Consider the following 12,183-nt stretch of genomic DNA (forward strand, 5'->3'; position numbering starts at 1 on the left):
TCTCATGTGAATGTGTATGCATTGTATACATATACGTCCTGAGACATGTTTCCTACAATGAAATTACTCATTTAAAGCAATGGGTAGAATGTCTCTCGACATGTAGTCACAAGGGTCTAAAATCACATTGAGTATATTGCTTTGGTTGGATAAAACTAAAATCCACTTTTATTTGGCAAAATAAGCAGTCAAATGCAAATCAGTGTAAGTTTTCTGTATTTAGGGTGTATGTAGAATAACAACAATTGCTTTTTTAAAAATCAATATACAGGGCTGGGGATATAGCCTAGTGGCAAGAGTGCCTGCCTCGGATACACGAGGCCCTAGGTTCGATTCCCCAGCACCACATATACAGAAAACGGCCAGAAGCGGCGCTGTGGCTCAAGTGGCAGAGTGCTAGCCTTGAGCAAGAAGAAGCCAGGGACAGTGCTCAGGCCCTGAGTCCAAGGCCCAGGACTGGCCAAAAAAAAAAAAAATCAATTTACATAGCTTATAAAAATTATTTCTACTATTGTAGATAAGATTTTTCATGAGATAAGAAGGTAAACCAAACCTCATGGGCTGCCAATGAGAGACACTGCAGTTGGCAGCCGGAGAACAGAAAACCAGTGTATGCCAGACAGTGCCTGGTGAAGATCACAGAAATATCTATGGGCATCGAGACAAAAGAGTCCCAAATATGTTATGTGTAAGACCTTTCAGAAGATGAAAAAAAAAGTCATTTAACAAGTTTTAGCAGTGAAGACTCTGTGACATTGTCCAAATTGAGCTTCTAAAGCTAGAGAATATGGGAGATACAGAATGAAGAAAAGAAGCAGAGATATAAGCTGGATAAGGGAAAAGTGCATTAATGATCTTTCATCTTTTTCTTCCTATTATCATGATGACTAAATTGCCAGTCCTTAAAACTACTGGAGTATGTTACTGACATTATGCCAAAGAATTCAACATGTACTTTATTGCAAAAATATAAAAACTTTTAAAATTGCATATGTTTCATACCATTTCACCAATAGACCAAGGCCAACACATAACTTACCAAGCCAGAAACACTTCAAAACAAGAATGACTGAAACGCTGCTATACACAATGAATTATAAAATGAACGTGATGCCATGCTGGGTAGCATGAACCATTGCCAAGCCCTTCGACATGGGGCACAGTCACAATTAGGGTATCAACTTGAGTAAATCAAACACATATTGCCTATAAGAATGTCTTTTAATTTTCTTTAACATGAATGCTTTCAATATATTACAATAACTGGAATAAAACTTTCAGTCAAATTTTGTGGCATAGAAAGTCATTTTTATCAATATGTTGATTTTTTATGAACTACTTATTAGAAAGTGATGTTAAAGCCTATTGGTTATTAAATCACTACTGTTTACAGATACATTGTAAATGTAAAAAAAGGAAAAAACCTGAAGTCACAGAAAATGCTTGGCATCTACACAAATACATCCTCAGTGGACTAACCACTACTGTGTTAATTTTTCACTATAGGTCTTCTTGCTTCACACTTTTGCTTCATGCAGTGGGTTCAACAATATCCATGTTTGTTCCAAACAGGGCAACTAACTGCTCTTCATAGGTTGTGATGTTCCTTTTCATAATTTCCATGCAAGGTCCCAAAAGCCTTTCAAATGCTTGCACATCCATGGCTATGATAAGGAAAGAAGACATTTAAAGTAGTAATCATTGCAACATTAAAAGCTAAGTCATAACATCCAATTCACTATCATCATCCATTATCATATTGCAATTGTGGCACATCAATAATGTAAGAGTATTTTTAGTTGTACATATTGTAAAATACAAGACAAAGCATAAAGATGAATCTTCTAGTTCAAACAAAGAAGTGTACAAAGCCACCCTCAGTCACTCTCAGGTCCTTGGGAAGATGGGAAGAAGAGCCAAGGTGGGCAGGAGTGCTAACACCAGGATGGGGGGCTGTCATAGTAAGGTCTTGGAACTTAAAAAAATTTTTTTTCTCTGAATAATTAAGGTCTTGGAAATTTTAAAAATAACTTTTGGCCAGGTGCCAGTGGCTCACATCTATAGTCCTAGCTACTCAGGAGGGTAAGATCTGAGGATCACAGTTCAAAGCCAGCCTGGGCAGGAAAGTCCATGAGGCTCTGTATCTCCAATTAACTACCCCCCCCCCCAAAAAAAAAGCCAGAAATGATGCTGTGGCTCAAGTAGTAGAGCACTAGCCTTGAACACAAAGGCTCAGAGACAGCACCCAGGCCCTGAGTTCAAGCCTCAGAACCATTACACACACAAAAAATTGATGTCTCTAGTATTAGAAAGCCCCCAAGGTGGCAAGGGAATGTTTCCTATTCTCAGAGTTAAATTTGCATAAAATTTTCTCTCTCCTATGCAATTCAAAATGGCAGTCAATACATTGCTCTTGTCCACTTCTATAAATATATGATATTTATCACTTTGCTCACCTGTCCTGTGCATTTTAAAACTGAATTTATAAAACGCAGAAAATATGTACTGTCTTTTACAGACTACATTAGAATCCTTTTGCCTATCAAATTTACAAAGGTAAAGTAAGGATGGGGTGAATGGGCAACCTTGCCCTGCTGGCAGCATGTGAATCCATATAAACTGAGTATCAAAAATTAACAAGCCTGCTTCTGAAGACCATTTTAAGAAAAACCTTATCCGTGGAGAGGTCATCTACATGTGTGCACGCGCATGCACACGCACACACATGTGCGTGCGTGCACGTGTATGTAGTAAAAAATCCATATATTTCCCAGAGGACAGCAAGTAATTTGTCATGTATATATTTACCTAACAGAATGTTAGGTAAGGAATGTTGATAAGGACATTTCTTCAGGCTATCATTGGATGAGCAAAGCATTTTACATTTTTGTGTGTGTGCCAGTCCTAGGGGTTGAACTCAGGCCCTGGGTACTATCTCTTAGTTTTTTCTTTTCTTCGTCTTTTTTTTTTTTTTTTCCCAAGGCTAGTGCTCTATCTCTTAGTAGTTAATTGAAGATAAAGGCTGGCTTTTCTGCCCAGTCTCAGCCTCCTGAGTAGCTAGATTACAGGGGTGAGCCACTAGCACCTGGCTTACAAATTTTTTTTAAACAAAATCTATACAAATAAAGACAAAAAGGAATTATAGGGGCAATTAAAAGTGGTGGTGATGGTGTGGGAAAGTTTAGTTTTTCCAATATATTCTGTATTCCTCGGATTCTTTTTAATATGAGTATAATTGTCAAAATAATAATTTCATTCCCATCACTGTTACTCTTAATAGCTCAACTGAGGGAAATTGCCTGTCAGTCCCTAAGACTTCATCTAGTTTATAATACTTATTTAAAACCTTTTAAAAAGTGGCCACTCTGAGAAGTTAATTTGAGGATCTGTGCAAATATTAAGAATGCTGAAACAAAGTTAATCTTGTTGAATTATGAGTGAAGAACCTGGCGAGGCTAATTACTGTGGGATTTGTTTTATTGAAAATGCCATATGGCCATTTGATGAATTATATTTTTCATTACCAAGGTAAATGATTTATCAGACATAAAATCAGATACATAAAGATGTCTCCCAGCTGAAAAAAGCATTTCTGCTAAGCTCTTTTGGTAACAGAAAGTAATAAACAGCTGAACAGCAAAGACACTTGATTTTGCTCCCATAAGCCAGACTCTGGGACATGGTGCTTGCCCATGTGTTTTTTCACAGTCCTCCAATTTTGCTTCAGTGCTTATGAATGAACTTTACAAAAACAGTACTTTTGTCTTGTCTTTTGAGGAACATAGCACATGTTATTTATTTGACATTTTAGATAGAAAATGGGTACTTGGAATTCGTATTTTAATTATTAAAAGCATTCGTACACATACAAAACAAAATGAACATAAAACTTTTTATGGAAAAACAGTTCTCATAAACTGATATAATGCCACAAGTCCTAACTTAGGTCTCTTTTGGGGGACCATAGTATTTGTGAACCCAATAAAAATGATCTGTACAAGATGAACACATAAAATGAAGACATAACAATTCTAGTGACCACCGTAGCAGTCCCTACCTAAGCATTTCACAGTCCCAATGGCATGTGCAGAAGCTGCTCTTGGTTTGTTTGTTACCAGGGCAAGCTCTCCAAAGTACTGTCCTCGAGAGCATCGAGCGATTTCTACAGCACCGTTCTCCTCTACTTCTGATTTTCCCTGATGAGATAAGTTAAAAAAAAATTAGGGTTTTTGGTTGTGTGTGTGTGTGTGTGTGTGTGTAGATTCTGTTGCTTGAAATCCTGGCCTGCATTCCTATACTCTCAGCTGTTTTGCTTGTTTCTAGCCTCCTATCACTTGAACCATACCTCTAGTTCCAACTTTTTACTGGTTAATTACAGATAAGAGTCATAGACTTGTCTGCCAGGGCTGGCTTTGAACCATGATCCTTAGATCTCAGTCTCCTGAGTTGCTAGGATTATAGATATGAGCCATTAGTGCCCAGCTTACAAACAGTAGCTTGTACTTGGTTTATGAAAAGAGAAGTTAAGCTTAATCAAAGCAACAGAAAGAAAATCTATTTTGTTGCTTGCTAATATTATGGGGACTTAAGAATACTTACCTTTCTTTTCATAGTAATTTTCACTTCTCCAGATTCTACAATGAAAAAAGAATCAGCCAAATCTCCCTATGAGAAAAACAAAAACAAAAACAAAAAACAATGGTGAGAATGCAAATTTGACAGCAACCCTGAAATCATATTCTTGAAATCAGCCTGAAAAGTAATACTCACGTGAAGAGGCTATTTCCTTCTCTGATTTGAGAGGTTAAGATGGTTAATTATATACTAACAGGTTCATTTGTAAAATATTTGAAATCATATAGTCTTTACCACAACATGTCTGCTAAAAGCTAAGAAAATACGGGAAATAACACTAAGATAAGAACCTCCCTCAGATTTCAGTTTGGATAACAGTATATGTAGTCAGAACTGGCAACAACACTGTTTGGATCCTATCCTGACAGCATCTCCCATGTTAGCAGGAGTACATCCCTGACCTCCAACCCCTGCTATGTCCCCCTAAAGTAACAAGCACTGGTATGGTGACCTACGGTAGTCATGGACTCAAAAGAGCTGAAAGCTCCCAGCCAGGTACATGAGGAGTTGTAGATGCAGGCTTTTAAGTCTAGAGAGTTAAGTAGTATAGATGTGGGCCTTGAAGCTTTTACTGCAGTTAAGGACCAATCCACTTCCAGTTTTTGAAAAGACTTCTATAATCCTAAAGAGTGGTGTCATTTGTGACCACATACACATTTTTTTCTTGTTGTTGATTTACAAAAATTCTGCCTTGATTTCTAATGATTCCTTAAAAAAAAAACAAAGAACAAATTTAAGCAGTGTTCTATGTGAGACCATAGATTTTAACTTGTATTGGCCTCTCAGAGTGACTCTGGAAAAAGAGGTATTTCAAAACTCCAGTATAAATCAAAACTTAGCATAAGATTATATCACAATTAGCCTGCTCTGGTTTGGGGTCTGATCCATAATTATGATGAAATAGAAAACAGGAAAAAAACCTATAGATTGTATCATAAAAATAAATGATGACTCTAAGATCCTTATAATTTAGTACATATACATGTTCACACTTAAAAGGAATGAACTATATACAGGTACCTTTAATGAACTATTAAATACAGCCTCTCTCTCTCTCTCTCTCAGTTCTAGGGTCTCATGCATGTTAAACATGTATTCTATCACAACTATACCCTCAGCTTCCTCTTCCTTTATTTTTCTGTCAAGTTTATTTTGTGTATTTATTTTGTCAGTTGTGGGGCTTGAACTCGTCTGGATTGTGGGCTTAAACTCGGGGTCTGGGCACTGTCCTTGAGCTTTTCCTCAAGGCTGGTGTTCTACCACTTTGAGCCACAGCCCCACTCCTGGTTTTTGAGCGATGAGTCTCCCAGGAACTTTTCTGCTCCAGCTGGGATTCACAGATCTCACCCTTCTGAGTAGCTAGGATTACAGGCATGAGCCACAGGCACCTGGCTTTCTATCAAGTTTTTTTTTTTTTTTTTTTGCCAGTACTGGGCCTTGGACTCAGGGCCTGAGCACTGTCCCTGGCTTCTTCTTGCTCAAGGCTAGCACTCTGCCACTAGAGCCACAGCGCCACTTCTGGCCATTTTTTGTGTATGTGGTGCTGGGGAATCGAACCCAGGGCCTCATGTATACGAGGCAAGCACTCTTGCCACTAGGCCACATCCCCAGCCCTCTATCAAGTTTTTATAAAGGATTTATGCTGAATCTCCAAGTGTTATAAGTCATGATATTTCTATCAGCTGTGGTGTAAATGTGTTCCAAATGTCTACATAACTGGTGATATCTGAATAAAGTTTGTGGGCTGTGCCAGTGTATTGTACAATAGTGATGCAAGATGCACTGGAGAATTGGGTAAAGAGTGCATGGGAACACTCAGTACCATTTTTGCAACTTCTTATCTATGTTTCAAAATGAAAAGGTTTTATATAAACAGCATTTTCAGAAGCTAGGGAGTGTTAACTGAGTGGTAGCATACATGATTAGCATGCATAAGACCTTAAGGTCAGTCCCAATACCAAGCCACCACCACAACAAATAAACACAAGTGTTTAAGAAGTGCTCCATATTTGACTATATAATCGTTCCTATTACATAACTGTAGCCTGCTCTTCCTAACCTGACTGCATGTATGGAAACACAGATACACCGGCACACATGACTAGTTGACATTCACTTATGTGCCTTCCAGACAATAATGTTCTTCCTCACTGCCACAGGTCTTGAATGTCATTTCACAAAAAAAGCCCAATGGTCTTCATAAATCCTAGTTTAGCAGCCCTTTGGGTCACGAAGGCACGGAGCACTCTTGGTCCCAATGGGGATCTTAGAAAAGCATCAGGGTTCAAGAACGTGCTCAGTTAGCACATTTTGTGCTTGGAAGTCATACAGAGTATGGGCGCTTGTCTCCCCATGGCAAGTGTGTCTAGAAGCAGACTCGGGAGGTTTCCTCACAGAGCAGTCACTCAGACCTCTACCGTGTCTCCTAATGGATCCGTGGGTTCGTTAACCTCATGGAGCATTCACTGATTTTCTCTTATAACTGACAGATCATTATATAAATATGAATTTCATGTTACATATTATAAAATGATGCAGAAAGTCAGTTGAGGGTTTAGGGTTATATAAACAAAAATATGTAAATAGACGAATAGCTGTAAATTGAACACATGAATAGACTATTTGATAGAATAATATTGTTATTCCACTGCTGCATACTAATTCTAGAAACCAAATTCATTGAGAGTTATACAACCCTTAATTGAATTACATTTACAAATACCTGAGCAATGATTTGTTCTCCGTCATTGTAAACTTTGGTGCCTATCACATCTACCACTTTCAGGCGTTCAGAAACCTACAAAAAAATAAAGATTATTAAAAATAAATGGGCTGTATATCAGTTTGAAAATAAAAATTAAACAAAATAAAATAAATGGACTAATTAGGTAATCTACTTATTTTGTAGATTAAAAAGTGGTGGCGTATGGGCTAAATAAACTAAGCAGTATGTGGACTGTATGTGCGATTGTTACATGACTTAACTGTTAGAATTTTAAAGTAAAACATTTTGTATTTCCAGCCTCCCTCAAAGTATAAGACAATTCAGCAACCCCAGCCCATATTTCCACATGGCAGCTGTTTCTTTAGATGGGAGCACATGGTCTCCAGTTTGCCATAGTCCCTTCCTGGCTTGCTTTCTGTCTTTATGTCACTAGCCTGGCTCTGCAAGCGTTGGGTTTCCACCCCCTGAGCTATTTCTATTTAAGGAGATAGCATTGCTGGAGAAGATCAGCTGCCTAACATGCATTCTGTAATGAGGCCAAAATCCTACCAGGCGTAAACTCACAACCCAACAGGGACATTAGAACGGAAAAACACAACTGCATTGGCATTTGCCACTTTATAAGGCATTTGTAAGCACATAGTGTGCCTCTCTCTAATTACTCTCAACATACTTCATATACAAGATGAAACTACCTAGAAAAACATTGAGTTTAACAAGGTATGACAGGGTAGAGCTGGATTTTTAGGCTAACAACTCTCATAAGTTTATTCCTTCAAAGATAAACCTTTAGCAGCTGGTCTCAATTCAGAAGACATCTGGGCTGCAAACTAGAGGCCATGAGGGAGTGAGGCATGGGGGTGTTCAAGAGAACATTCTAGGCAGATGGCAAAGAACACAGGTTTGAAGTTGAGAAACAGCAGGAAGCTGGTGTGACCAGAGCAGGATCAGTGTGGAACAGTAGGAAATGGGGTGAGAGGTACAGGGCAGGGACACACATCGCCTTAGAGACTTGTGAGAAGGATCATACACACATGAATGCCATAATCGACACTTTAAAAGGATTCTGCTGGCAGCTGGTACAAGTCAGGCAAGAGGTGATGACAGCTCAGACTGGAGGTGATGCTGGTGATGTGAGTGGGATAAGACCAGATGCGGATGCGTTTTGAAGACAGTGCAGGCAAGGTTTCTAGGTGGGGCAAACAGCCAAGTAAGCGGTAACTACAAGGTTTCTGGCCTGAAACACTGGAAGGATGGTGCTGCCACATATTAAGATGTGGAAGAAAAACGAGGAGAAGGTTTGGCATGAATTAAGTTTGAAACGTTTAAGACATGTGACAGGAGACGTTAAATAAGCACGGAGAGTGATGTCAATTGTAGGAGGTACCAGCAGTTAGACAGTATTTAAGAATAGGATCTGACAGGTTCACCAAGTTGAAGTGTAGCTTGAGAAAAGATACAATCAGAGGCTTGGAATACACACGTGAAGAAAAGAAGAGGAGTAAACAGGGAGACAAAGTCCAGTACCAGTGGCTCTGTCTGTAATCCTAGCTACTCAAAAGGCTAGGATTGCAATTCAAAGACAGCCCAAACAGAAAAAAATCTGTGACTCTAATATCCAATTAACCAGCAAAAAGCCAGAGGTGGAGGTGTGGCTCAAGTTGTACAGCACCAGCATTGAGAAAAAAAATGAGGGAAAGCACTCTGTCCCCGAGTTTAAGCTCTAGTTCCCAAGCCAAGAGAATTGTGTTCAGGTAACTAAATAACTCTGTCCTGTAACATGTAACTAGTGGCTCCAGCTGACATTTTTACATGATTGTTTTAAGTCTATTAAAACCACATACAAATTTGCCATAGATCTTGTATTAAGTAACAAAGCACATACAGGGAAGTAAAAGGAATACATGAAAATTATGAACATAACACCACCATTTGTTCTTTTAGCACAAAGCTATGGATCAATTTTGCTTAAAGAAACTTTTCTGTAGAACTAACTCTTCCTAGCAAAAAAAGCTTTCAAGGCAGAACAAAGTATAAACTGTACTTACCTCCAAGGATTTAAGGAATGGCAGTGACTCGATAAAGCTTTCATACATTTTTCTCTTTTTGGCATTGTTTTTGACAATTATTCTCCTGAAGGTTACCCTGTCCTAAAGGCATAATGTGAAATACAAGGCCTGTTAAAATACAGGTTCTGGGAGGAAAAGAAATCCAAACAAAACAGTTTTTTTTTCTTCCAAGGAATCAACAATAATTGAAGATTTTGAATCAACACTTAACAGTTTTAATTCAACTCATTTCAGATTTTTCTTTCTTCAAGCAGAAAATATAGAATCATGCAAAATATTTTCATCTTTTTGGGGGAAAGAAGTGTTGGTTGCTTTTATTCCTAACAGAAATCAGACCACTATGTGAAGATACACCCACAAGGAGGCGCTGTCATACCATTAAAAAATACAGACCAGACCTGTTTTTAATGTGAATGGCGGCTCTAGACATGGACAGCATTTCTATAAAAACAAAAACAACAACAAAAAAGTAGGAAAGAAAACCTCAGCATGCATTCCTCATAGTAACATTGTTTTGTTAAATATTTATTTCAGTCATACACAAAGACTTGCACATAAATGTACTGGTCATGACGTATTTCCTAATGTTGACTGAAGTAAAAAAAAAACTACATGAAAAACACTGGGACAAAATATAAAGTCACACTGAAAAATATGTATTCTAGGCTTTTTTCATATCTAAATCATACTAGAATTTTCTTCTGAACATGTGAAGGCCACAGAGGAACTATATTTTCTTGAATAAGATCTATTTCAGGACTTTACAATATTTAGGGCTTAAAATCCTCTTATTTATGTCTATTAGATCACATGATCTCAAAGATGCAGAGATGAACTGAGGAAGTAGGAAAATTTCTGAGCACAAGAGCTCAAAAATTATTCTCCTAAAATTTTTATTTTGGCTGGGCACAGGTGATTCATATCTGTAACCCTAGCTACACAGAACGCTGAGGTCTGAGGATGACAGTTCAAAGCCAGCCCAGGCAGGAAAGTCCATCAGACTCTTAACTACAAACAACCACCAACAAGCTGGAAGGGAAACTGTGGTTCAAGAGGTAGAGCACTAGCCCTGAACAAAAAATAACTCAAGGACAGTGCTCAAGCCCTGAGTTCAAGCTGCAGGATGGGGAGAAAAAAAAATTCATTAAGTATTATTTCAAATCTAAAATGAATGCTCCCCCAATTACACAGTTCACCAGTGGCAGACAATTATACCATTTAAAATTTTTTTTTAAATGGAGGTGGTATACTTAATTAAAAGTTACTATACCAATATATCAAAGCTGAACTTAAATGTACTATTATGATGGAGAAAAAAATCCAGTGAAGTTGTAAAAAATACCAAGGTATAATGGGCTAAATGCCACCCCCTCCTTTCCTCCCATTCATTTAATGCTGAAAATGAATCCCCAAGGTGACAGTACTGAGATGGGGCCTTCAGGAGGTGAGGAGGTCCTGAGTGCAGAGTCCCTTATGAAAAGAGACCCGGTAGAACTGTGCTGCCATTCCAACTACTGGGTGGCCATCTCTGCACCAGGGAGCAGCCTCTACCAACCTCCACATGTCCCAGCTTCGTCTTGGCTTTCCCTACCTCCAGAACTGTGAGAAACCAACATTTCGCTGTTGAAGCCACCTGTTCCACAGTAATCTGCATCCTATCTAGACAGATTAGGGCATTAGGAAATTAAGCATCCTGTTCTTCAATTTATTACAACTTTAAAATTGCCTAGGATTTGGATTTGCACTCTCAATTTTCTTAAGGAGGGCATTTTACAAGATACTCTACATCAAAATCTGCTGTAGTGATTTCTGAGATTCTATGTCTAGCTCAAGAATCTATATCTTATAAAAGCTCCCGAGTGATTCTTACACATACAAGGCTTAAGAACCAATACCATTTTAGGACAGAGCTGACTGCAAAACAGAGAAGACCTGAATTTTCATGATAGGACATGAATTCTATCTCTCAGGAATAATTTTCTATTAATGGCCCACCACTTTGCCCCCACTATAAAAAACAAAGCCCAGAAAGTCCAATTTCAAATGCTTTAATCCTAGTCATTTCAATAATCCCCTCTGAATCTTGAGCTCAGTCATGTAGACCAGCTAATCTCTCACAGCCAACAGTAACAAAGTATTATTTACAGAGTGAGATTATTAAATAAAGGACTTTTCTCTAGGGATTTGCTTATCTTTACACCTGCACTTATATGGCAGAGCTCCAGTCTACTGACCTTAAAGTTTTCATTCCTACTCAACTTTGTCTGAGGAGGCAAGTTGCTTTTAAAAGCAGATTTGAAATACTACAGAATCATTCTAATTGGTATTACTGTTCACATATACATGTACCACCCAGTGAAAGCACATACAGCCCTTTAACGAACTGTAATAGCATGTACAGACTACCAAAAATCTCTGGACCTGTTTCCAAGAAGCTTAAATATTATATACTCTGGGAAATCCTGGGCCATTTAATGCCTAACTAAAAGTTTCCACAAGGATAAAAACCATCAACATTCAAAGAGGCCAACCAGAAAATAACTGATCTTTTATGAGAGAGGTCTCCTGAGTGTGAGATAATCTAATCCTGGCTGGCAACTCCATTGGGATGACTACATTTTAAAGTTATACCTTGCTTAACAGTACAGATCATGGCAAATGCTAGATTTATTTAGGTAAACACTTTCTATAAACCCAGGTATGCTCAGATGTGGTTTTCCTTTGCTGGTTTGGGTGTTCAGATCTTTGAAACAC

General features: G+C 38.3%; 1 protein-coding gene across 1 annotated transcript in view; it reads right to left on the reverse strand.

The window, feature by feature from the left end:
* Window positions 1-473: 473 nt before the first annotated feature.
* Prkar2b (protein kinase cAMP-dependent type II regulatory subunit beta) overlaps window positions 474-12,183 on the reverse strand; it is an 82,893-nt gene continuing 71,183 nt past the window's right edge. The window contains exons 7-11 of the mRNA XM_048339811.1: window positions 9,409-9,510; window positions 7,358-7,432; window positions 4,600-4,665; window positions 4,058-4,196; window positions 474-1,664 (exon numbers count right to left, since the gene is read on the reverse strand). Of these exons, the coding sequence (XP_048195768.1) occupies window positions 1,531-1,664; window positions 4,058-4,196; window positions 4,600-4,665; window positions 7,358-7,432; window positions 9,409-9,510 (516 nt within the window). The 3' untranslated portion in view covers window positions 474-1,530. The remainder of the gene's footprint in view (window positions 1,665-4,057; window positions 4,197-4,599; window positions 4,666-7,357; window positions 7,433-9,408; window positions 9,511-12,183) is intronic.

Source organism: Perognathus longimembris, chromosome 2 (genome assembly GCF_023159225.1).
Source record: "Perognathus longimembris pacificus isolate PPM17 chromosome 2, ASM2315922v1, whole genome shotgun sequence".
Classification (NCBI taxonomy): Eukaryota; Metazoa; Chordata; class Mammalia; order Rodentia; family Heteromyidae; genus Perognathus; species Perognathus longimembris.